The sequence below is a fragment of the Rhinopithecus bieti genome, unplaced genomic scaffold (genome assembly GCF_001698545.2).
Source record: "Rhinopithecus bieti isolate Rb0 unplaced genomic scaffold, ASM169854v2 scaffold_15643, whole genome shotgun sequence".
NCBI classification, from domain to species: Eukaryota; Metazoa; Chordata; class Mammalia; order Primates; family Cercopithecidae; genus Rhinopithecus; species Rhinopithecus bieti.
This window is the reverse complement of record NW_016808215.1, coordinates 290295-317597: the sequence shown is the minus strand read 5'-3', so window position 1 is coordinate 317597 and position 27303 is coordinate 290295. Positions and strand designations below refer to the sequence as shown.

The window sequence follows — 27303 nt, the reverse complement described above, 5'->3', positions numbered from 1 at the left end:
GATGAAGTCTGGTTAACTGTCTTGGTAATTAAAGCATGTGATGCTTCTTTAGGGATAAGTCAGGGAGTGTGCAAATACTGGAGATCCTGCCCAGTGCCCAGGCACAGCTGATTTATCAAGACAGAGAATTCACAATAGAGAAAGAATTTAATACACAGAACTGGCTAAATGGGAGACAGGGTTTTATTACTACTCAAATCAGCCTCCTTGAAAATTTGGAGGCTAGGGTTTTTCAAAGATAGTTTGACAGGCAGGGGGCTAGGGAATGGGTGCTGCTGATTGGCTGGGGATGTTAAAAATGGTCCTTGGGCACTAAGTTCACTTCTGGGTGGGGGCCACAGGACCAGTTGAGTCAAGAGTCATGGGTTTAGGTGGGGCCATCCGGTTGTCAGAAATGCAAAAGCCCAAAAAGACATCTAAAAAGGCCAGTCTTAGTTCTACAATAGTGATGTTATTTACTGGAGTAATTGGGGAAGTTGCAAATTTTGAGACCTCTGGAATAACAGCTGGAAATCAGAATAATGGCTGGTAATCCTTTATATATATTATCTTAGAATTCAGGCCCCTCTCATCCTCCTAAACTAGTGGGGCCTTTCAATCGTATTACAAAGGCAGTTTAGTTTGGGGGAAAGGCTATTATCATTTAAACAATAAACTAAATTCCTCCCAAAGTTAGCTTGGCCCAGGCCCAGGAATTACCAAGGGCAGTTTGGTGGTTAAAAGCAAGATGGAACTGGTTAGATGAGATCTCTTGCACTGTCATAATTTTCTCACTGTTATAATTTTTACAAAGGTGATTTCAGAGATTGAAATAGATATACGTATGTTGTGAAGGCTGTTTGTTTTTTGTCTTTTAAAGCAACAGATCCTCACCTGAGGTCAGGAGTTCGAAACCAGCCTGGTCAACATGGTGAAACCCTGTCTCTACTAAAAATACAAAATTAACTGAGTGTGGTGGCACATGCCTGTAATCCCAGCTACTCAGGAGACTGAGGTGGGAGAATCACTTGAAACCAGGAGGCAGAGGTTGCAGTGAGCCAAGATCATGCCATTGCACTCCAGCCTGGGTAACGAGCAAAACTCCATCCCAAAAAATTTAAAAAAACAAAAAAAAAAAACCAGGTCCTTTGAAAACCAGAGGTGTATGGGCAGGAAACATAGCATGACAGCAGCAGAGCTTCTTTTGCTATGGATCCAGTTAGAGCAAAGACCTGGTTTGGATGCCAATTCAGAGTTACACACCATGGTGTTGACAAAAAGAGTCAAACTCTATAAAATATAAAGAGATTTATTCTGAGCCAAATATGAGTGACCAAGGCCTGTGACATAGCCATAAAAGGTCCTGAGAACATGTGCCCAAAGTAGTTGGGTTATAGCTTGGTTTTATACATTTTAGGGGGACAGAAGTTACAAGCAGACATCAATCAATACATGTATACATTGGTTTGGTCTGGAAAGGCGGGATAACTCAAAGTTGGCCATGGAGGTGCTTCCAGGTCATAGGTGGATTCAAAGATTTTCTCATTGACAATTGGTTGAAAGAGTTATCTAAAGTCCTGGAATCAATAGAAAGGAGTGTCTGGATTATGATAAGGGGTTCTGGAGACCACGGTTTTTATTATGCAAATGAAGCCTCCAGGTAGCAAGCTTCAGAGAATAGATGGTAAATGTCTCTTATCAGGTCGAAAACAGTGCCAGACTCTTTAGTGAATTCTCTTCTAGAGAGAGACCTGGAAAAGGAAGAGGAATGTAGATTTTACAAAATGAATACACTAAGTATGCTAGATTATAATGAGATTGTTCTGATTTGACAATATTAAAGGTTTTGTTAATAAATTGACTTCCAATCTCATCTTTAATATCTGTAGTACTCTTGTGTACTGAATTTTTTTTTTCATTAAACAGTTTTCTATAGATTCTGAGGAAAAGATACAAAAAATGTTTGAAAAACTCAAAAGGCAGTTTCCTGCTGATGAAGATCTGTGTGATAATTGATTTTAATGGATTTATAATGCATAGACTATAGTCCCTAGTTATTTAATCAAGCACTAATATCGACATTGTGATGGTATTTTGTAGATATTCAGCCCATAATCAGTTGGTTTTGAGTAGGGATATTATGCTAAATACAGGTAGGCCTGATCAATCACTTGAAGATCCTTTAGAATAGAGCTGAAGCTTCTCTGAATGAAAAAATACTGCACCTGCTGGTGGCATCTTCCTCTTATGGGTTAGAGTTCCATCTTCACCTTTCTGGTGGCCAGCCATATGCATTTTGGAATTGCTTAGTGATATGGTTTGACTCTGTGTCTTTACCCAAATCTCATGTTGAATTGTGATCCTGAGTGTTGGAGGTGGGGCCTGGTGGGAGGTGACTGGATCATGGGGGTGGTTTCTAATGATTTAGCATCATCCCCCTAGTGCTGTCTTTTGATGGAATTCTCATGAGATCTGCTTGTTTTAAAAGTGTGTAGCACCTCCTCCTGCTCTCATTCTGTCCTGCTCTGCCATGGTAAGATATGCTGGCTTCCCTTTCACTTTCCATCATGATTGTAAATTTCCTAAGGCCTCGTAGCCACGCTTCCTGTACAGCCTGCAGAACTGTGAGTCAATTAAACCTCTTTTCTTCATAAATTACCCGGTCTCAGGTAGTTCTTTTTTTTTTTTTTTTTTGAGACGGAGTCTTGCTCTGTCACCCAGGCTAGAGTGCAGTGGCATGATCTCAGCTCACTGCAACTTCCACCTCCCAGGTTCAAGCGATTCTCCTGCCTCAGACTCCCGAGTAGCTGGGATTACAGATGTGTGCCACCATGCCCAACTAATTTTTGTATTCTTTGTAGAGACGAGGTTTCACTATGTTGGCCAGGCTGGTCTCGAACTCCTGACCTTAGGTAATCCACCTGCCTTGGCCTCCCAAAGTGCTGGGATTACAGGTGTGAGCCACTGCACCTGGCCAGGTAGTTCTTTATAACAGTGTGAGAACAGACTAATAGACTTAGCCAGATCCACAGTGCCAAAGGAGAGTTCCTTGCAATAATTGCTTGTATATGTCATACTGATTCTGTTTCTCTGGTTGAATGCTGACCAAAAGACATTTTGCCCCACAAGAACTTCTAGAGGAAGAGCACCCTAAGGATGAGTTTTCTAAATTGATTGTGTTTTCTAGAATTGGATTTCTACTCTTTTAAATTTAAGAGCACTACTGACTTTATTTCCAGTGCAACATAGGGAACTGGTTGTCAAAGGCATGATGTGATAATATGCCAAATATCATTGAATAATCCTAATAAAATGCCTATTGGAATGATTCTGGTTACCACGAATTTGTTAGTTTAGGACACAGTAGACAAACTTTTCAGTATAGTATATTTCCTGGATGCTCCTACTTGGGCTTCAGAAATTAGGAAAGAAGGCCAGGCATGGTGGCTCATGCCTGTAATCCTAGCACTTTGGGAGGCCGAGTAGGGTGTATCACAAGAGTGAGACCTCCTGGCTAACTTGGTGAAACCCCGTCTTTACTAAAAATACAAAAAAATTAGCCAGGTGTGGTAGCACGTGCCTGTAGTCCCAGCTACTTGGGTGGCTGAGGCAGGAGAATGGCATGAACCTGTAAGGCAGAGCTTGCAGTGAGCCGAGATCATGCCACTGCACTCCAGCCTGGGCAACAGTGTGAGACTCCATCTCAGAAAAAAAAAAAAGAAAAAAAAAGAAGAAGGAAAGAAAAAGATGAGGTCAATCACTATGCAGGGCTTAACTTTGCCTTGTTGATGTTGGTATTCATAGTAAATAAATTGATGAGAAATCTATGATATTGTCACTGGGTTTGTACTGGCAGAAGAGTTCTATTGCAGGGGAAGAGAGAACTCTAACTGCAACCACCTAACATTGTCACAGCTCTCAAATCAATTCCAAGACATGTCCAGTTTACAAATCTACATTCACTTAAATAAAGGGGAGGCCAATGTTAGATGAGTATGGGCCCTGATACATTTTAGAGTTCTCCACAGGAAACCATGGCCATAAACCTGTGACTGACTACATAAAAGGAGAAATAATCACTCTTTTGGGCAATGACTGAATCTTCATTGTCAAATGGCACATTGATACGATGATCAGACATGGTGAGGAGAAAGTAGGAACTACACTAGGCATATTAGTAAGACACATGCATGACAGAAAGAAAGAATAAATCCTATAAATATTCATGGGCCTTCCACTGTGGTAAAATTTCCATAGGTTCACTGATGTGGGACTATTGAGATCTCTCTTCTAATGTATAGGGCAAGAAGCATATGGTATTCCTACAACCAAAGTGTCACAATGTCTAGTGGCCCTCCTTGGCTACTGGATGCTACTTATTCCTCATTGGGATATGCTACTCTGCCTTTTTTGTCTGACCCAAAAACATTTTGCCTCAACTAAGATATGATAAGACTGTGTAATGTGTCCTAGCTGCCATGTAAGTTTCTCTACCCCTAGGACACTATGGACCAGGAGATCCAAAAGTAATTGAAATATCAGTGATACAGAATGACGTTTGGAGCCATCAACTGGTCACATTTGATGAATCAAACCACAAATGGATGGGATTTTGTAGCAAAGCCCAGTCATTCTCTACATATACTTACTCTTTTTCTTTTTGGTAGAGACAGGGCCTTGCTTTGTTGCCCAGGCTGGTCTCAAACTCCTGGCATCAAGAGATCCTCGTTCTTCAGCCTCACAAAGCAATGAGTACAGGTATGAGCCACCAACCTCAGCCTACTTACTCTTCTTTGGAAAAGCTGCTTATGATTTTGCTAGTGGTCTTAGTAGAGACAGAGCACTTAACCATGACCTACCAAATTAGCATGTGCGCCAAGCTTTCCATCATGAATTGGGTGCTGTTGGTCATTCCTTGTCTTTAAATTTTATGCGCACATTGGTATCCCATTTGTAAGTGGTATATATATGATTGGGTTTGAGCAGGCTCTGAAGCCATAGATAAGTGTATCATGACCCCTACTCCTACCACATTACCTTCAGAATGAGTGAACATGAAGACAAGTCCTGTGAATTACTGTGTCACAGCAGCAAAAATAAATGAAGTGATTAAAAGTAAACAAAGCCTAAAGGACCTTATGTGCATTATAGGTGTCCCGGATAGAGAGAAAGAAAGCCAAGAGAGCTTATTTACAGAAATAAAAGCTGAAAACTTTTCAAATATGAAAAACACATTATTCTGTAAATCCAAGAAGTTCAATGCATTTCAAGTAAGATAAACACAAAGAGACCCAACTGAGGCATATTATTAAAAAATCGTTAGAAACCAAAGACAAATGAAAAATTTGACAGCAGCAAGTCCAAAGTCACTTGTTATGTACAAAGACATCCTTAACGAAGATGTCAGCAGATTTCTCAGCAAACATCTGAGACAAGATGATATATTCTTTGCTAAAAACACATACACACACATACACACACATACGTCTATTGAGAACTCAACATTCACCCAAACTGTCCTTCAAACTTGAGAGATAAATCTAGTGAATGGGTAGACAATATGTATAGACATAATATATGACATCAGTTGTACAAAGTGGGGAGAGGGAGAAGCTGTGAATGAGTAGTATTTTGCACGTGATTGAAGTTAAGCTGGTATCCATGGGTGACAGAGTGAGACACTGTCTCAAAAAAAAAAATTAAAGAAGGCACAAATAAATTGAGATACATCCATTATTAATGGATTGGGCGACTTCATATTGCAAGGATGTCAATATCTATATCTATAGATTCAATGCAATCCTTAATCACAGTAACATTTTTCTCAGAAATTAAAAAATCCACCTAAAATTCATGTGAAGTATCAACGGATACTCTCTCCTCTCCCATGGTCATATCTTAGACCTCGTCATTTTCTAGCAAATATTCCTCCATAATAATTTGCAGCAGTACTTTCCAACAACTTTGACTTGTATTTCCACCTCGGTCCCACCAGCATGCTAGCATTAGTAACATTAGAACCTCGCCAATACCTACAGTCCACTGAGATGATTACCTTTTTACTCTTGTAACTCCTCCTCTCCTCACAGCCTGCCAAGCACATCTCTTGTCAGGAGAGGACAGCTCACTTCTCCTAATGTCTCACTTCCCAGGATTGTGTCCCATGAAAATTTTTAGCTAGATGAAGGCAGAGAAAAAAAAATATTTGATTTCTTAGGCTTTATGGAAGCGATAGGAATGGCAATAGGGGTTTGGAATGGAGACTGCACGCACGAGTCAACAGGGTGTGTCCTCAATAAGTAGCGGGTAAAGGACATTAACTGAGATGCTATCTCCAACTCCACTTCAGGAAAGCTTGCTGAGTACAGGTATGAGCCACCAACCTCAGTCAGTTAGAGTGACAGAGTCCAGATGCTCTGTTTGAGTCGCGGGCCCTTTGTCTCAGACGGGCGAGTCCGGGGGATTCTGGGAAGTGGAGTCCAGACGCTCTGGGGAGGCTCGAGCACTTCCGGTCCCCAACTGTGACGTCGCTATTTCACTTACCATAGTAGTTTGAGTTATTTCCATATCTTGCGAGTCCTTCCGAACGAGTCTCCTTTGCTCGGGGCTCGCAACCACCCAATAATCGATTCAGGAGAAAAGAAGCCTGGGCGGAGAGCAGAGGTTTGGAGGGGCGAGGGCGGGGATTGCCGCTCCCGTCCGCTGAGCCTTCTGGCCTCGCGGGGCTGTGCTAGCGTCTCAGGGAGTGGGATTGGCGCGGCCCTGTGTCCTCTGCTTTGACCTCGCTCAGTCCGCCTCCCTCCTCCCTACATATGCGGCCTTTTTCAGTGTGGCGTGGAGTGTCACTTAATGTCCGTTTATCTTCCATTGCTGTTTTGTTGTTGTTTGTTTGTTTTGTAACGGGACTTTTCGGACCCTCCTAGTAGAACCGTTTTGGGACCTGAAAGAGGTAACACAAATGAGAGCCTTAAAAAGCAGTCCCTGTCCCTCGTTGTCTGATGGTCTCTTGTTAATTTCCCACGAAGCCTGTCAGGTCCCCGGATGGGGTCAGAGCTCCAGCTGCCGGGGCCCCGACCCTTCTCCCTGATCCCTGCAGGACGCTGGATGATCCCTGACGCCTTCTGACCTCTTTTTAGGAAAGCGAGGGGAGCATTTAACTTTTATGGGGGACCACAAAACGGTCAGGGTGTTTCACAGCTTTCTTTTCCCCCCAGCCCGACCTTTCTAAAAGAGCAGCAGGAAGGGACTTCTTGGCTACTGAGGGCAAAGCTCTACGTGAGTGATGCTTGGCTTTTTTCTTCGGCAGAGATGCTTACCTCAACCAAGAGGGTGTAGGATTTGTCCTTCGGGCATGGGTGTCGATAATAATTAAGCCTTAATTGGTAACTTTATTCCAAGTACTTTATACCCCAAAATACATGATCTCCACAGTGGCACTGTGGAGAGGTACAGCTTTTTTTATTTTAAAGACGGGCGTGAGACACAGGTGGAGCAGGGGTTGAAACCTAGGCAGTCCAGGTCAGAGCCTGAGTTGATTATCTCTTGAATGCATTCTCACTGAGGCAGAGAAACTAGCTGGGAGCAGGTGGAGAACGTAAGTTAGGACTTGATTGAAGGCACCTTGAGGCAAGGCTCAGGGGCTTGGACTTCTGTAGGAGTTTTTGTTTGTTTTGGCTTTTTTTTTAACCTTATCTACTATTTTCTTTCTTTTTCTTTTTTTTTATTTTTTTGAGAGGAAATCTTGCTGTCTCCCAGGCTGGAGTGCAGTGGCGCGATCTCGGCTCACTGCAACCTCCGTCTCCCAGGTTCAAGCGATCCTCCTGCCTTAGCCTCCCAAGTAGCTGGGATTACAGGCGCCCGACCCCATGCCCAGCTAAATTTTTTTGTATTTTTAGTAGAGATGGAGTTTTACCATGTTGGCCAGGCTGGTCTCGAACTGCTGACCTCAGGTGATCCACCCGCCTTGGCCTCCCTAAGTGCTAGGATTTCATTCACTTTTTAACTAATATTTCATATTGTTGTGGAGCCATTTTATTATGGAGCATTCAGAAACTAGAGAAATTGGAATGGAAAAAATTTTTTAAGTCTCCTTGAATCCAGGATATAAAGACAGTAAATGTTATATTTTGAATGCATTTCTTTGTAGCCTTTCTTTTTGATCAAAATTATTATTTATATTTTATTTGTAAACATTCTAACAAAATTCTATTTATTTATTTATTTGTTTGTTTGTTTATTTATTTATTTATTTATTTTTGAGACAGAGTCTCACTCTATCACCCAGGCTGGAGTGCAGTGGCCGGATCTCAGCTCACTGCAAGCTCCCCCTCCCGGGGCCATTCTCCTGTCTCAGCCTCCCGAGTAGCTGGGACTACAGGCGCCTGCTACCTCGCCCGGCTAGTTTTTTTGTATTTTTTAGTAGAGACAGGGTTTCACCATGTTAGCCAGGATGGTCTCGATCTCCTGACCTTGTGATCCGCCCGTCTCGGCCTCCCAAAGTGCTGGGATTACAGGCGTGAGCCACCGCGCCCGGCGACAAAATTCTAATATTATAAATGTGTTCCCCTTATCTGTTTAACTATGGAAACTTCCAGACACCACCAAGAGAGAATTCACTAGTGAGCTTTCAAGTTATGTCATGCTCATTCTTATTAATCTCATTGTTATTATTCCTTTGATTGTTTCCTGATATTTCAAAACATTTGATATTATTTCAGAGCTATAGAAAAGTTGCAAAACAGTATAAGAAATTCTCATGTACTCGTTTTTTCGGGGGGGGGATGGAGTTTTGCTCATGTACTCTTTAGCCAAATTTGCCAAGTGTTTACATTTTTCTTGTTTGCTTTGTTCATGTCCTATCAGCCAAATACCACTAGGAACATGCTTGTAACTAGAGACAGCTGTTTGTAACTTTCTGCAGCAAGGAAGCCCACATACTTGGGTAATCGTGGGATGGCTTGTTAAGAGCCATTTAAGAAGGGCTGGTGTAGCATTTCATATAACATGCTAGATGATAGTAGATATTATATTAAACAATATTGTTATCTGTAATTTATCAGATCTGTTAAAAGACTACTAATACTATAGTGTTATTTTTTACATAGTATTGGATAGCATATTATCTAACACCATGTAATCTAATCTGCTCCATATTTAAATTTGTTCAGTTTTTCATTTGAACTTTTTATAACTTACCCCTTCCCCACTCTCCATCTCTATCCCCAAAGTTCAATTTTGTGTTTCGTCTTTAGCTGTCACATTTCCATAGTTGCCTTTAGTCTGGAAGGATTCCACATCCTTTGTCTTTTATGTGCATTGTTGTTCGAAGAGTATAGGCAAGTTGTTTTGGAGAAAGACATTCATTTTTAGCTTGTCTGATATATTTCACCTTTAAGTTTAGATTCTCCATTATTGGTGAAGATACCACAAAAGTGTTAAGGTATCCTTTTCAATGGAACATAACAGGGTCAAGTGATATTCGTTTGTCCCTTCTTTGGCTGTTTCAACTGTGTTCGCTTAGCCAAGATCATGTCTTTCAGATTTGTCCACTGTAACGTTACTTTTTTAAAAATTATTATAAAGTTTCTCATAGGGAAATATATTATTAGTGGACAGTCTGCTGTAAATAGGAATTTCCATTTCTCCTTCATTGATTCATTCATTTGTTGAACTATAAACATTCTATCAATATGAACTCAGAATCCAACCTTATTTATTTTAATAATATATAGATTACAATTATTTTTTCCAACTCCAGTGTATTTTACATATCATAGCATTCACCCATTTCAGGTGTACAATTCAGTGACCTTTAGGAACTTTGTGGAGTAACTATCATCATAGTTCAGTTCAGATCTTTTACATCCCCCAGTTGGACTCTTCATGCTCATTTAATTTAAACTTCATTCTCACCTCAAATCTGCCTCAACCACTAATCTACTTTCTCCATATATACATTTGCCTATTCTGGACATTTCATCTGAATGGAATCATAGAATCCATGACTGACTTCTTTCACTTAACATAATGTTTCCAAGCTTCATGTATGTTGTAACATGAGTCAGTATTTCATTCCTTTACATTCTAAATAAGATTTCATTGTATGGATATGCCAAGATTTCTCTACCCATACAAGGGCCTCTTTGTTGTGTGCAGTTTTGGGTTAGTATGAATAATGCTGCTGTAAGCATTCATGTGCTAATTCATGTCCATATTGTTGGGCAGCATCCCTGGCCACCCTTTCATGTCTCTCTCTCTGCCTTCCATGGCACGTTCTAGGCACAATTCTGTCTTTGCTCGAACTGCGTAACTGAGGACTCTGCCAATTCCATGAAGTAGGCGGAAAAATGATCATATGCAACGTGAGTATGGCGTGCCTCTCTTGCTGTTCAAATTTCATCTCACTACTCATACTGTCGTGTGTTTTTCTCAGTCTTGGAAAGACTCAAGGAGAACTCAAACAGGCATTTGAGGATCTCTTCTGTGCCAGGTGCTTCCCTCTTTTCTTTTTTGAGATGGAGTTTCGCTCTTGTGGCCCAGGCTGGAGTGCAATGGCATGATCTCGGCTCACCGCAACCTCCGCCTCCCAGGTTCAAGCCTCAAGTAGCTGGGATTACAGGCATGCACCACCATGCCCAGCTAATTTTGTATTTTTAGTGGAGACGGGATTTCTCCATGTTGGTCAGCCTGGTCTCAAACTCCCGACCTCAGGTGATCTGCCCGCCTCGGCCTCCCAAAGTGCTGGGGTTACAGGTGTGAGCCACCAGCCCAGCCACTTCCTTTTTCTCTTTCGTTATCATCAGTGGGACACCTCTCGTCCAAGTAGTCCAATGAGTGTGGTGCAGCAAAGCACCAGCCCACTATGGCTTTGTTTGTTTAGGTTGTGTGATTGTGCTGCCATGTACCAGTTACCATAGGGCACCTTCAACTCGCTCTCATGTGGCAGGTGCCAGGTCCTCACTTGGTAAGCCAGGGCTCGGGTTCTGTTGGCGGACACTGTGATGTGACCGATGCTGGTGTGGTTTACCATAGTCAGGACAGGAGGGTCACTGTGGTTGGTGACAGAATAAATCCAAAGCAGATCAGGTGACCTGAAGTGGCCACAGCTTGGGAGAACCTGAGTGTGCTGTGCTCTGCCACCACATCCTTGTGGAAACAACAGATTGACAGATGTTGAATAGGCGGAGGGCTGAGGTGGTACAGCGACCCAGTCTGTCCCTGCCCTGAGGCTACTACCACTGCAGACATCCATTCCCCTGGTTGCTTGACCCAGACCTTTGTGCCTCAGTTGTTCAGTCAGGAAGGGAGCCCATGTCCTGTACAAAAAGACGTGCCTGCTAGTGATACCCACCCAAATGGAAAGCTCAGTAATCTTCAGCACCATTAGAGGGACCCTAACACCCTGGTGTTCCATGGTCTCATCCTTCAACCCTCTGAGATCCCACGGAAGTCTGGGATTTCCAGGGAAGCATTGCCTCCAAATGAGAGTCAGGGAGAGCTTTGTCTGGTACTGTGGTGACCTGAATTGTGAACCATACCAGAATGTGTACTCTAAAAGGAAAAAGAATGGATGAGAACACTGAGATTGGGGTCTCACAGGCACAGCCTAATCATGTTGGCCAGGTTGGTCTTGAACTCCTGACCTCAGGTGATCCATCCACCTTGGCCTCCCAAAGTGCTGGAATTACAGGAGTGAGCCAACGCACCCAGCTGAATGTACCATTTGCCTATGATAGTAGAGCTTTACCACTTATCAAATGGAGCCTGCCCAACTTTATGCGTAGGGTGAATAGGGGCCCAGGTGAGAATGGGCAGTTTATGTCACATGTGTACTCCAGCGATAAGATGCACTATCCCCATCAGTGCCCAATAGCAAGCAAAGAATTGCCATTTATACAAGCATCCCTTGTGGCTGCCTTAGGCAACATATCCAAAATTTCAGAGACTGGTGCACCTTATTGTCAACGTTTTGTTTTCACAGACTCTAGTCAGTACACATGCAGGTTATGGACCTTGTACCTTCATTGGACTAGCATGCTCTGAAGGTGTAAAGGCACTGTCTGGGCCTTGGCTGGTTGAATGGCTTCCAAGGCCTGCTACTACAAAGGGTCCCATTCAAAGTTGACGGCTTTGCCACTCAGTGTCTATGGGGCTAAATGAACACCAAGTGGGCTATGTGCTTTCTGCAGTACCCAAAGGCCTATTGGCTGATGAGTCTCCGTTCCATTAGTGGGTGCTGACAGGCTTAAGACTTTTTGCTTGCCTGTATCTGGGATATTTGTTTGGCTTCTCATCCATGTGACATTGGCATTCAGCCTTCCATAGTCGGCTGTTCCTCTCCATGCCCTGGAGGTCTGTCTGACCAGCTAAAAAACTGGGCTGTTAGTTACATTTTGACCTGGTTGGTGTAACATTTTTCTCTGTGGCAAGTAATTCCTGAACTAACGAAGTAATGTCTTGTTCTCCACTTACCATGCAGCAGTGCTTTTGCTGAACCCACCGGGGCTTAGGTGGCTTAGGTGGTAGGCAGGAATGGATATGCCCCACTGTTATGATTCAAAAATTACGTGCAAGGACACATTTCCCCTGAGGCAGCGGTGATGTTCTGTGTCTGAACAGCCCAAATGCCACTGCTTCTAATACACTCAGCAGTGGGGACCACAGTCACTGACACCTGAAGTAGCCCAAAGGATTCACCCCCAAATATAAGCACCACAAGCAGACAGGCATCATGAGTCACTGAGTTCTTCCTAAAAGCTTTGATGTCATTAGTTTAATTTTTCCCCTAAGAAATATTAATATTTGAATTCCTCCCTCTCTTTTCCCCCTTTTTTTTTTTTTTTTGAGGCAGAGTTTCACTCTTGTTACCCAGGCTGGAGTGCAATGGCAATCTCAGCTCACTGCAACCTCCGCCTCCTGAGTTCAAGCGATTCTGCTGACTCAGCCTCCCGAGTAGCTGGGATTACAGGCATGTGCAACCATGACAGGTTAATTTTGTATTTTTAGTAGAGATGGGGTTTCTCCATGTTGGTCAGGCTCGTCTCAAACTCCCGAACTCAGGTGATCCGCCTGCCTCAGCCTCCCAAAGTGCCAGGATTACAGGCGTGAGCCACGGCACCTGGCCTTCTCTCTTATCTTGATAGGAATGGTGAAGACCCAGAGACTGGGCTTCATCCCTCATTGTGCTGTTCTTTTTGGGATAGAAAAATCTGTCCTCCTTCACCAACAATCCGGGATAGCCAAAATAGCATGTCCTCATGATATTGCCTATACCTGTCCTGCAGATCGTGAGTCTCTCTTTCTCGAAGGCCCACATCATGCTCATTGGCTCCCTTCTTCTTAGCTGCCTAAGAGACTTTCTGATAACCCACTTCACCCACTTCCAGAGCCCTCTGGCCCCAGGAATATGTGATTACTTAAAAGCCCCACAGTCAGTATATTACACGCCATGCTCCCCTGTTTTCATTTGCCATCCTCTCTTTCTGAATCCATGCAGCCAGCTCACATCTATAGAGGGGTGACCTGTGTACCACTTATCACTCTGTTTTTTCCCATAAATCATGCAGCTTCTTTCCAGCTCCTGTGCCCCCAAGCTGCCATTACTGCCCTGGACCACAAGCTGGGGGGCATTACTGCTCCCCCTTTGCTAATGCATGGTTCTGTCGGACCGGACCCTGCTGTGCCAATTCTGTGGAGCAGGTTCACGGGTTACCAACGTACATGAGTTCAGTAGAAGGGTACACTCAATACACAACTAATTACATAAAGCAGATTTATTGCTTACAGGTAGGCAGCAAGGGAGAACAAAAACCTGCAGTTCCCTGTGAGTCAGTCCCCCAAGGCTCAAGAAAGCTGCCTGGAGTGGATAGAGTCTGAATTGCAAGCGCCCCATTTGCACCTCAGCCGAGGCACCCCAAGAGGCAACGTGTCCTGGATTATGTGCCTCAGGGGCAATATAGCTTACTGGGAAGTTCCTCCCTCACTTGAGATGTTATCTTCCCTAGGAAGGACACATACATTGCATTTGTAGCACATTCTATGGTTATTATTGAGAGCTATGAGCAAGAAGGTGGGCAGAGTCAATCTAAGGTAATACTGAAAATTGCCCAGTTACCTAAAACTTGTTTGTTGGGCAAATAGTAAAGAAATGTGATAGCATCCGGGGTTAGAATTTGAGAGAGAACAGCCGGGCGCCGTGGCTCAAGCCTGTAATCCCAGCACTTTGGGAGGCCGAGACGGGTGGATCACGAGGTCAGGAGATCGAGACCATGCTGGCTAACACGGTGAAACCCCATCTCTACTAAAAAATACAAAAAACTAGCCGGGCGAGGTGGCGGGCGCCTGTAATCCCAGCTTCTCGGGAGGCTGAGGCAGGAGAATGGCGTGAACCTGGGAGGCGGAGTTTGCAATGAGCTGAGATCCGGCCACTGCGCTCCAGCCTGGGCGACAGAGCCAGACTCCGTCTCAAAAAAAAAAAAAAAGAATATGAGAGAGAACAATGAGTGTTATCAAACCAGGTTGGGACTGAATTACTAAATGTTGCAGGAGCAATAGGCAAGATTCATTGAAACTTATATATATGAAGCCCAGGATGCAGCATTTAGAGTTTTAGAGGGTTACTTACAAGTAGACTCAATGAGTGCACCAAGTAAAAATATAGGACCTCATTTTCTTTCTATTCTTTTTTGTTTGTTTGTTTTTGAGACGGAGTTTTGCTCTTGTTGCCCAGGCCGGAGTGCAGTGGTGCAATCTTGGCTCACTGCAACCTCTGCCTCCCAGGTTCAAGTGATGCTCCTGCCCCAGCCTCATTTTCATCATTGCATTTCTGGTGGAGCTCAGGAAAATCAGTCATTGTCAGGACACAAACAGAATAAGTAGTAAATCTGTAAGCTGACCTGTGTCTCAAGATCCAAAACAACTTTACACTTGTCCCTTGTGCCAGTGCAATGCTGCTATTTACCAATAGTCCTTGGCTATAAGATCAAGGTGACATCTGCTTGATGTTGTAGGAGGCAGTGACCTTCAAGGACGTGGCTGTGGTGTTCACTGAGGAGGAGCTGGGGCTGCTGGACCCTGCCCAGAAAAAGCTGTACCGAGATGTGATGCTGGAGAATTTCAGGAACCTGCTCTCAGTGGGTGAGGACAGGCACCCTCTGTAATGGAATGTCAGACCCCAGGAATGTTTTTGTATCCTAGGGTTTTCAAGTTTGAGTGTGCAGTGAGAACCTACATTTCCAGTAAATTTTGCCTAGCTATTAGGTTGGTGCAAAAGTAATTGTGGTTTTTGTCATTGGAAGTAATGGTACACCACAATTACGTTTGCACCAACATGATGTTACCTTGAACGTGTCGGGATTAAGCATGTGACTTTGCCTGTTCACAGGGCATCAACCATTCCATGGAGATACTTTCCACTTCCTAAGGGAAGAAAAGTTTTGGGTGATGGAGACAACAAGCCAAAGAGAAGGGAATTCTGGTAAGAACCAAGCAGTTGTGTGTCCCTGCACGTGATTCCTGTCTGTTTTACTTCTGTCCATGCCCATTTCCAGCATTTTGGGGTAAATAGCCGAACCCGTTTCCTGGATTATTACAACCTCCTCCTGCTGATGCCCCTGCTCCCACCCTTCCCACCATGCCATCTGTTCTCATGGTAGCCAAAGTGATCCTTAGGAAGTGGAAGTCACATTGCCATTACTCAGCTCAAAAGCCTTTCTCACTTCTTGTTTTTATTAGTGTTACAACCTCTTTAAGTGACTTTTGTAGACCCTGTGATCTGCTCTTCATCCCATACTGCCTGACTGCATCTCCTGTCCTCTCCCACTTGCTCCATCTTTTCCAGGCACATTGTCCTCCCTGCTGTTTCTCTATCCTGCCAAGGACATCGTATTGCCTGTTGTGGCCAGTGATGTAAAACTCAGCAGATTGAACAAGAAACACTTATCTTTCTCTTCTGTAGGCCTGAAGTCTGACACATCTCACTGGGCAAAAATCAAGCTGTCTTAGGGCTTTGTTCCTTTCTGGATATTCATGGGGAGAAGACTTCATTTTGGTTTACCAGTCTCTAGGCACTGACTACACTCCTTGACTCTTGTTTCCTTTCCTCCATCTTCAAAGGCAACTACGTTGCATCTCTGACCATTCCACTATAGTCACGCTCCCTCTGCCACTCTTCTTATACCTTCCTCTTTCACCTTTCAGGCCCCTTGTGATAGTATTCATCAATCCTGGATGATTCAGGATGACCCTTCCACTTTCTGCTTAGCTGGCTAGTGACCTCAATGGCATCTTAATCTCCCTTGCTGTGGAACGTAATATGGTCATAGGTTCTGAGGATTGGATGTAGACATCTTTCAGGAATGATTATTTTCTCTACCACAAAAGATTCTACCTCCGAACCCTCACTTGCTCTTCTCTCGGATTGGAATGCACTGTCCCCACAAAATTTACTGACCCCTCTTTTAGTTTATGCAGCTCTCTGCTCAGTTTTAATATCATAGGAGAGGTCGTCTCTAAGCACCTTATTGAAAATACTATCCTATCTTTACTCTTCTTGGCCTGCATGTGTTGCGTCTCATGTATTTTCGTCTACTGATAGATCACCTCTCCCCTTTACAATGTAGTCTCCTGAAGGCATTTATCTGTTTCTTTATGACTGCGTCTTCAGCACCTAGAATACTCCTGGTACATGGCAGGTATCTGTAAATATTTGGTATTCTTGTGAATGAATTAATGGATGAGAGGCCTTGACTGTCTGTAAGAATCATGGAGATAGCTAATAAGTGACAGATATACCAGAGTGAATGTTATATAGTCATGCCTTGGTAACCATGGGGTTTGATTCCAGGACCCCCTTGTGGATACCAAAAGCCAAGGATGCTCAAGTCCCTTCTACATGTAAAGTATTTGTGTACACCCTACGTACATCCTCTCATATACTTTAAGTCATGTCTAGATTAGGTATAACACCAAATGCAATGCCTACCCATTGCTTTATTCACATGGATTCAATGTATAGGACTCAATGTGAGAAATTCAAGTTTTGCTGTGTGGAACTCTGTGGAATGTTTTTTTTTTCCAAATACTTCTGATACACTGCTGGTTGAATCCATGTATACTGAACCCACAGATATGGAGGCTGACTGTATGTTGCAGGACAGTTTTGTTTTTTTTTTTTTTTTTGTCTGTGTATGGCTGCTTATTCAATTTTGACTTTCTTAGATTCTCTTGACATGGTTGGTTTTCTGTGTGTTCTGTTGACCCACATCCTGTGGAAACTTTCAAGCATGGTTTACATGACCACACTGAGAAACATGCCTTCCATGGGGCTTACCCTGGAACTTTCCATAAGGACCATGTTTATGTCTGTGAGAAATCCTTTATATCTGTGAGCTGAATGTTGCTTATATTTCTGCATGTTTTTCTTCAAAAAATGTGATGTCTATTTCTGCATCTTTGTACAAATTTAATTGTCAAAATGTGAAGGAATATAGATTTTACAGAAATTTTTATTTATATTTACAGAGATATAGTGTTGTATCTTCATCTGGTGAACTTTATGACCTGAAAGGAATTGGGAAACTGCTCTCAAAATAGAAACCTCCCAAAGGATACTCTCCCTTCTCTTTAAAGACTGCTTATTTATAAGTGACAGCATATTAAATATATCCATGTACTACTGTGTACTGACAGGTACATACTTACCAATTAATATTTTCCAAGATTCTTTCCATTGGAAAAATTTGGAAGTTATCTTTCCATTGGAAAAATTTACCTAATTCAGGACTTGGTAATATCCTGACAAAGTTCTAAACATTTTGTGAGCATGAGCCGTAGTAAGAAACACACCTTTCAATGTAACCCAGACAAACATTTTTCATGTGTGTAGATGTGTGTGAGTGGCTTTAGTAAGCAATTCATGTAATGACATTTTTCCTGCTTGTCATAATGCTGCAATAATTTTCATTCTAGTTCTTTTTTTGTAAATGTTTATTGTGGGTTTTAACTTTATTTCAGCTCACTGAGGCATAGTCTTGAGTATAAAAAGTTATAATGCCTGTTTACGTCATAGGCTTCCTTTTCATTCCATATGATTCTTAACAACTTTGATCATCTGCTCAGGAGCATCCCCCTTTGTGAACCCCTGGAAGGACAGCCTTTCAGATTCCCCTCAGAACTACAGTTGTCTGTCCCTGTACTCTTTCAGATAACCAAGTTACTGTCCATATCAAAACAGAAAATAAGATTAAGTGTTTTTATACATGTATAAAATTATTGTGGGGGAATACTTTGAATGTATAGATATTAAACACTCTGAGGTGTTTGGTGTTTAGCATTGTGAACAGTTCAACCAACTATGAAGTTTAGTGGGACATTTTACAGAGGACTGCTCTCACTTCACATCAAGTGAACATTCGGCAGCTTTTCAAAACTATCTTCATGTTTAGTAATTTGCTAGAAAGACTCTTAGAATTCACTGAATGCTTTTATCCTCACAGTTACAGATTCTTACAGGGAAAACATGCATATTATCGTTAACCAAGAGAGAAACCAAATAAGATAGAGTCCAGGGAAGTACCAAATCCTTATTTTCTATTGTATTCTCCCAGTGGAGTGGGGTTTGTTACATTGCCAGGATTAGCATGTGACTTAGACACAGATAACTCCCAATCAGGGAAACTTACCTGAGTGCTGGGATCCAGAGTAATTATTGGGGCTCCATTACATAGCCATAATTGGTTGGTTGATTCCCATGTGGTTATTTAGTCTCCTGGTTCACTGATTCCCTGTGAGGTAAAGCTCCTCCATGAATCACACTGATGTTCTTTCTGATGTGAGCAGTGCCACCCCCCATGCCCCAAAGGAGGGGCCAGTCACAACCACAAATAATATTGTTTCACTATCCAGAGTTGCCCAGGTTTTACCTTCAAGCAAAGAGACTCTCCTCAGGCATGACACTGCAAGATCCTAGAGATTACCTCTCAGATGCTGACAACGTCCTGACCTCTTTCAAGTTAGGTTAACTTCTTTGTAAGGATGTATGACAGACAAATATATAAACTATGTATTCTGTTATTGCATCTCCTTAAAGTTCCTTTGGATTCATATTTCACTATGTATGTAATATTTTAGCTTTATGATATACCACACATTTTAGACTGACTAAAAAATTCACTAGAAATAGCAACAAGTGAAGTGTATATATTAATTTTTTTAAACAAGTATTTTATTTCTATCCAGAATTTTACATATGAGACATGGTGTGGTTCTAAGTTGGTCTCATGCAAACCAGAAACCAGAAACCAGGGTGCACTTGGAAAACAGAAAATGAATGTTCATTAAATCCCACATCCTAAGTGTGAAGTCTTGAAAACACTGAACAAAGACTTTACTTGTCCACATGTCTGGTTTGGTGTTTTTTGTTTGTTTGTTTCTGTTTTTTGGTTGTTTTTTTTTGAGACAGAGTCTCACTCTGTTGCCCAGGCTGGAGTGCAATGGCCTGATCTTGGCTCACTGCAACCTCTGCCTCCCAGGTTTAAGCAATTCTCCTGCCTCAGCCTCCTGAGTAGCTGGGATTACAGGTGCATGCCACCACGCCTGGCTAATTTTTGTATTTTTAGTAGAGATGGGGCTTCAACATGTTGGCCAGGATGGTCTCGAACTCCTGACCTCATGATCCACCTGCCTCAGCCTCCCAAAGTGCTGGGATTACAGGTGTGAGCCACCGTGCCCAGACTACTTGTCCACATGTCTTAATTCTGTGTCCTTATAGGCAAAAGCCAAACTGAAATGGAGACTGTTCCAGAAGCAGGAACACATGAAGAATTTTCCTGCAAGCAAATTTGGGAACAAATTGCAAGTGACTTAACCAGGTCTCAAGATTCCACCATAAATAACTCTCAGTTATTTGAACAAGATGACGGCTCCTCCCAGATTGAGGGAAGACTGTCTGGAGTTCACACAAGAGAAAAACCTTCCCAGGATGGAAAGTGTAAACAGTCCTTCAATGATGTTTCCATCTTTAATCTTCCTCAGCAGTTATATTCAGGAGAGAAGTCTCATACCTGTGATGAGTGTGGAAAAAGCTTCTGTTACCTCTCAGCCCTTCATATTCATCAGAGAGTCCACATGGGAGTGAAATGCTATAAGTGTGATGTGTGTGGTAAGGAATTTAGTCAGAGCTCACGTCTGCAAACTCATCAGAGGGTCCACACTGGAGAGAAACCATTCAAATGTGAGCAGTGTGGGAAAGGCTTCAGATGTAGATCAGCGCTTAAAGTTCATTGCAAATTACACACGAAAGAGAAACCTTATAATTGTGAGAAATGTGGGAAGGCCTTCATGCACAATTTCCAGCTTCAGAAACATCAGAGAATTCATACTGGGGAGAAGCCATTCAAATGTGAAATATGTGGTAAGAGCTTCTGTCTTAGGTCAAGTCTTAATAGGCATTGCATGGTTCACACAGCAGAGAAACTGTACAAATCTGAAAAGTATGGAAGAGGTTTCATTGATAGGCTAGATTTGCATAAGCATCAGATGATTCATATGGAACAGAAACCATATAATTGTAAAGAATGTGGGAAGAGCTTCAAATGGTCCTCATATCTTTTGGTCCATCAGCGAGTCCACACTGGAGAAAAGCCATACAAATGTGAGGAGTGTGGGAAGGGCTACATTAGTAAATCAGGTCTTGACTTCCACCATAGAACCCACATGGGAGAGAGATCTTACAACTGTGATAACTGTGGGAAGAGCTTTAGACATTCTTCTAGTATTTTGAATCATAAGAAACTCCACTGCCGAAGAAAACCATTGAAATGTGAAGACTGTGGAAAGAGGCTTGTACACCGGTCATACCGTAAAGATCAACAAAGAGACTACAGTGGAGAAAACCCATCCAAATGTGAGGACTGTGGGAAGCGCTACAAGAGGCGCTTGAATTTGGATATAATTTTATCATTATTTTTAAATGACATATAAGTTATACATGTTTGTGGAGTGTGAATTTGATACATGTATATAATGTATGCTGATTAAATCAGTTTAATTTGTGTATCACCTGAAACATTTATGATTTGTGTTGGAAAAATTGAACATCTATTTTTTGGATTTGAAAACAAGTTACTGTTGATTATAGTCACCTATAGGGCTGTAGAACATTAGAAGTGAAGTAGTGAGGAGTTTTTTTGTTTTTGGTTTTGTTTTGTTTTGTTTTGTTTTGAGACGGAGTCTCGCTCTATCGCCCAGGCTGGAGTGCAGTGGTGCGATCTTGGCTCACTGCAAGCTCCACCTCCCGGGTTCAGGCCATTCTCCTACATCAGCCACCCGAGTAGTAGGGACTACAGGTACCCACCACCAAGCCCGGCTAATTTTTTGTATTTTTTAGTAGAGATGGGGTTTCACCATGTTGGCCAGGATGGTCTCAATCTCCTGACCTCGTGATCCGCCCGCCTCAGCCTCCCAAAGTGCTGAGTAGTGCGGAGTTTTGAATAAAGTTACGGGATCAAGGGCCAGGGTTCTAGAGAGAGGAAAAGAGAAGGAGAGAGATTTTTCTTGGGACTGGAACCCGAATGAACTTAGTCCAGGGGAGGAGTGCAGTCCCTCCCACTGCTTGCCAGGTTGATCAGACCTGCAAAGTCAACCTTCTCAATTCATCCTGCATGGATGTCTATTCAGGTGACTTGGATCAGTAAGACAGGGAAACTTTCCACCCATTCCTCATGGATGTCTATTCAGGCAACACAAGCCAGTAAGGATTAGGAAAGGACAGGCAAAGCACCCTGAGTGAGAAAAAAAGATAGGAAGAGGAAAAGAGAGAAAGAAAAAAGGGAAGGGATTGACTGGACATGGTGGCTCATGCCTGCAATCCCAGCATGAGAGGCCAAGGCGGGCAGATTGCTTGAGTCTAGGAGTTTAAGACCAACCTGTGCAACATGAGGGAACCCTGTCTCTAAAAAAATACAAAAATTAGCCGGGCATAGTGGCACATGCCTGTAGTATCAGCTACTTAGGAGGCTGAGGAGGGAGGATCACTTGAGCCTGGGAGGCAGAGGTTGCAGTGAGCTAAGATCACATCACTGCACTCTAGCCTGGGTGACAGTGAGACCCTGTCTCAAAAAGAAAGAAAATCATTGGCTGGTAGGGTGAAGTGGTCCCAATCCCTGTTGGACTGAACAAAGGAGGACAAACACGGGAATAAAGATAAAGACAAAAGAGTATATTTAGAAGAGGTCAGAAGGCTTCTTGCTTCTAGTGAACAAGAGCCATGAGCTTCTAAATCCCTTTGTATTTATTTAGCCAAGGAGATAGGGAGAAGGAGGTGGTTGGCAGTCAGCTGCTTGACTTGGTGCAGGCCTGCACGACTGCGTTCTCTGAACAGTAGTCTGCAGATGTTCCAGTAGATAACCTCAAGGAGCACAGCACCAGGGAGTGTTTGAACCCAGCATACCTTCTGGCAGCAGGCGCAGATGTGAGTTTGCTCACATCCTGCATTCATGATAAACAGTGTGCTGTTTGATCATACAGCTTTACTGGAGTGCTGAGTTGGTCACGATCCTCTGGCTTTCGGCCCTCTACAGCAGAGGCAGAGGCAAGGAGGTCCATGAGGCTGGAGAAAGCCACCCGTTGTGGTAACACTGAATCAAAAGTTCAGTCAGGTGATTTTCAATTGTGAAGAAATCTTGTCCAGCAGTCCTGTCAGCTCACATGTCTCCCCCTCAGGGAGAGAAAGCCCCCCCCTCCCCACCATGCCCCATGATCCTAGACAAATCCGCAAAGAATTTGCCACCAACCACAGGTTCCTGGGCTCTCTGCAACAGAAATTGAAATGAGGCTGAAAGGGTTTTCCCAGACAAGCTTTCGTTGGAGCTTATGCCAGGACATAAGGGAGGCAGCACAAGAGAGAATCTCCTGACTCCTTTCAAAGAGTTCATAGGATTGTTTATTTGGCAAAGTGTGGGAATTAACATCAGGAATAGGATTTGAAGGCTGGACTGGGCAAAGCACATGACTGGTAGGGCATGCAGGTCAGTATTACCTGGTTGCAATGGTTATCTTGTGTAATGGGCCACCTGGTGGTCTGGGTGGTGGCAACAAGGCTGTAAATCAATTGTTTAGCATTTCATCCCAAAATGAGACACTCTACAACTTTGGTTATCACCCAAGGCCAGTTCCTGGAATTCTTAGCAGTGAGGTAGAGGTGTGGGTTTTGTGATCATTGGGGATGCATGAAAGAACACTGTAGTCAGGGTGAACTGAAGCCAAGCCCTGTCTCTACTCTGTCAATGGAACTCAGAAGAATTCTATTGCAAGTGAAGAAAAGGGTGACTGAAATCGCCTAACACAGAGTCACAGCCCCAAAATCAAATCCAAGACATGTCCAGTTTACAAATCTACATTCATTTACATGAAAGGGAGGCCAATACTGGGTGAGAATAGACCCTACCACATTTCAGAGTTCTCCACAGGAAACTATGGCCATGAACCTGTGTGTCTATGTACTCAAAAGGAGAAATAATCACTCTTTTTGACAATGACTGAATCTTTATTGTCAAATGGCACATTAATGTGATGATTGGACCTGGTGAGGAAAAAGTAGAATGTAATCTAGACATATTTGTAAGACACATGCATGTCAGAAGGAGAGAATAAGTCCTATAAATATTCATAGGACTTCCACCTCTGAAATTTCCATGAGTTCACTGATGCAGAACTATTGAGATATTCCTTCTAGGATAGGCACGGTGATCACGCCTGTAATCTCAGAACTTTGGGAGGCCAAGGTGGGGGATCACTTGAGGTAAGAAGTTTAAGACTAGCCTGGCCAACATGATGAAACCCCGTCTTTACTAAAAATACAAAAATTAACTGGGCATGGTGGTGGGTGCCTATAATCCCAGCTGCTTGGGAGCCTGAGGCAGGAGAATCGCTTGAACCCAGGAGGCAGAGATTGCAGTGAGCCAAGATTGCACCACTGCACTCCAGCCTTGGTGACAGAGTGAGACTGTCTCAAAAAAATAAATAAAGATATTCTTTCTAATCTAAGGTGTAGGGCAAGTAGCATATGATGCTTCCTAAAACCCAAAAAAGGTTTCCCAATGCCCAGTGGCCCTGCTCAGCTATTGGAGGCTACTTATTCTTCATTGCAGTGTACTACTCTGCTTTTTATGAATGACCTGAAATCATTTTGCCTCAATTCAGACAAGGTTGTGCAGTATGTCCCAGCTGTCATATAAACTTCTCTTCCAGTAGGATCCTATGATCCAGGAAAGCCACAAGTGACTGAAATACCCCAAACAGATAGTGATGTTTGGAGCAAGTGACTGGCCACAACTGATGAATCAAAACACAAACACATAGAATTTTGTAGTGAAGCCCTGAAATCCTCTACATATCTTTACTCTCTTGCTCATTTTATTTTTGATTTTGTTTTGTTTGTTTGTTGTACACATGGGGTCTTGCTTTGTTGCCTGGGCTGGTCTTGAACTCCTGGCATCAAGCAGTCCTCCCACTTAGTAAAGACAGAGCACTTAACCATGGGCTACCAAATTAGCATGTGAGCCAAGCTTTCCATTATGAATTGGGTGGTGTTGGCCCCTCTATATCTTTAAATTGTATGTGCACATTGGTATTATGCTTGGAAGTGGTATATATGAGATTGGGTTGGAGCAGGTCCTGAAGCCACAGGTAAGTGCCCCTAAGGCCCATTGTTCCTACTCCTGCTATGTTACCATCAGAATGAGTGAACATGAAGATAAGTCATAGGAAATTATTGTGTCTCAGAAGCAAGAAAAAAAAAAAAAAAAAAAAAAAAAAAAAAAAAAAAAAAAAAAAAGACAAAGAAAAAGAGATAAAAGAGATGAGTAAAATACACAAAACCCAAGTCACCATATATGCATTATATGTGTCCTAGGAGGAGAGAGAAAAAGTCAAAGAGAGCTTTACAGAAATAAAGGCTGAAAACTTCTCAAATATTAAGAACACATTATTCTGCAAATCCAAGCTCAATGAATTTCACATAAGATAAAATCAAAGAGACCCAAATGAGACATATTATTAAAAATTATTGGAGGACAAAGACAAACGAAAATTTTGACAGCAGCAAGTCCAAAACGACTTGTCATGTACAAAGAATCTTCAATAAGATGTCAGCAGATTTTCAGCAAACATCTGAGGACAGATGATGTATTCTCTGCTGAAAAAAACCAAAAACACACAGTTGTCTACTGAGAATTCAATATTCAGCAAAACTGTCCTGCAAACACGAGAGATAAATTAATACTTTTGTAAAGAAACAAAAGCCGAGAGACTCCATTACCAGAAGACAATTTATATGAGAAGTTATAAAGGGATGTCATCAAGTTGAAGTGAAAGGATGCTATACAACAACTTGAAACCACATGAAAACATAAACATCTAAAGTAAATAAAATTACATGAACGATGTAAAACCACTATTTTATAATTTTAATTTTCACTCCACTTTTTATTTCGTACCCTATGTAATAGGAAAATGCATAAAAATGATTGTGAATGGGTACACAATATGTGAATGGGTACACAATATATATAGTTGTAATACATTATACCAGTCACATAACGTGAAGGGAGGCAGAAGTTGTGAAGGAGTAGCGTTTTTACCTGTGACTGAAGTTAAGTTGGTATCGATTTTAAATAGATGGTTATAACTTTAGACTGTAGCATGTAGAATGTTATGTTTCTTCAAATGAAAATACCAGTGAGACACACAAAGGGAAATGAGAAGAGATTCAAAATGTATCACTACAGAAAAAAGACTCAACATAAAGGAAGGCAGTAACGGAGGAAATCGGGGGGCAAAAAGGCAGTAAGACATTTGAAAAATAACAAAATGGTAAAACCTGTCCTACATATAATGAGTTTAGTGTAAATGAATGAAATTCCTCAACCAAAAGATGTTGACTGGCAAAATCATTGAAAAAACATTATCCAAGTGTATGCTCTGCACAAGGGATATGCTTAAATCTAATGATATGCATAGATTGAAACCAAAAGGATGAAAAAAGTTATTCCATATAAATAGTAATAAAAAGAGAGCAAGGGTGGCTTTACTAAGGGCTAAATTAGACTTTAAGTGAAAAATTGTTAGAAGAGACCAAGAAGAACATTGTATATTACTAAAAGAATGATTTCACCAAGAAGATATAACAATTATAAACATATGTGCACCAAACATCAGAGTTTCTAATTATATGAAGCAAATACAGAATTGAAGAGAGAAGTAGCTACCCAATAATACAGCTGACTGTGAGCCACATGGATTTTAACTGCATAGGTACACTTACATGTGATTTTTTTTCAACCAAACTCAGATTGAAAATATAAGATTCATGGGATGTGAAACTCACATATATGAAGGGCCAAGTTTTTATATACATTGGCTCTACAGGGCTGATTGCAAGACTTGAGTATGTATGCATTGTGAAATACCAGGGTTCTTGGAACCAATCCCCCACATATACTAAGGGTCAACTGTACTAGGACACTTCATACCTCACTTTCAAATAGCCAGACCAAAGATAAGTAAGAAAATAGAGGATTTGAAGAACATTATACACAAAATTGACCTAAAACACATATATGGAATAACCCACACAACAACAACAGAATATGTATTTTCTCATTTGCACATGGAATATTCTCCAGGATAGCTATATATTGGGCCATGAATCAAGTGTTAATAAATTTTAATACAATAAAATACATTTTTCAATTACAATCTAGATCACAAAAACTAGAAATGATAGCAGCAAGAAAAGTGAAAATTCACAAGTATGTGGAGACTAAACACATTCTTAAATAACCTATATGTCAGAGTAAATTAGAAGGGAAATTAGAAAATATATGGAGACCCTTGAAAATAAAAACAATGTGCCAAAATTTATCAGATGAGATAAAAGCAGTAGTAGGTGGGATATTTGTACCTGTAAATGCTTATATTAAAGAAAGAAATATCTTAAATTCATGACCTAATTTTATATTCATGAACTACAAAAGGGCAAAGAATTTGAACCAGAAAGCTAGTAGAAGGAAAGAAATAATACTGATTAAGCAATGACAAATGGAGAATAGAAAAACAGAAAATTAACCAAACTGAGAGTTGGTTATTCCAGAAGATTAAGAAACTTGAGAAACCTATAGTTAGATTTACTAAAAAATAGAGAAGCCTCAAGAAACAAAATTTACACACAAAAATGTGAACATTACTGCAAATTTTAGAGAAAAATGATTATAATAGAGCACTATCTGCAATTGTAAGCCAACAAATTGTACCACCTAGATGAAATAG

General features: G+C 41.9%; 1 protein-coding gene and 1 long non-coding RNA gene across 6 annotated transcripts; one reads left to right on the top strand and one right to left on the bottom strand.

The window, feature by feature from the left end:
* Positions 1 to 1403: 1403 nt before the first annotated feature.
* Positions 1404 to 6512, bottom strand: LOC108538040 (uncharacterized). Of its 2 annotated transcripts, none has more exons than XR_001887986.1 (3): positions 6363 to 6512; positions 6035 to 6156; positions 1404 to 1730 (listed from the first exon to the last, which is right to left on the bottom strand). It is a non-coding gene; the product is annotated as an uncharacterized LOC108538040 (long non-coding RNA). The 2 variants fall into 2 exon arrangements; XR_001887987.1 differs by lacking the exon at positions 1404 to 1730 and adding an exon at positions 4628 to 4716.
* ZNF222 (zinc finger protein 222) lies at positions 6505 to 21043 on the top strand. Of its 4 annotated transcripts, none has more exons than XM_017885874.1 (5): positions 6549 to 6928; positions 10258 to 10340; positions 14988 to 15114; positions 15362 to 15454; positions 19748 to 21043. In XM_017885874.1, exons 2-5 carry the CDS (start codon positions 10326 to 10328, stop codon positions 20956 to 20958), a joined length of 1446 nt encoding a protein of 481 aa, XP_017741363.1. In that variant the 5' UTR covers positions 6549 to 6928; positions 10258 to 10325; the 3' UTR covers positions 20959 to 21043. The 4 variants fall into 4 exon arrangements, with proteins under 4 accessions (XP_017741365.1, XP_017741363.1, XP_017741364.1 ...); XM_017885875.1 differs by having other exon boundaries at positions 6552 to 6642; XM_017885876.1 differs by lacking the exon at positions 10258 to 10340 and having other exon boundaries at positions 6505 to 6642.
* Positions 21044 to 27303: the final 6260 nt, after the last annotated feature.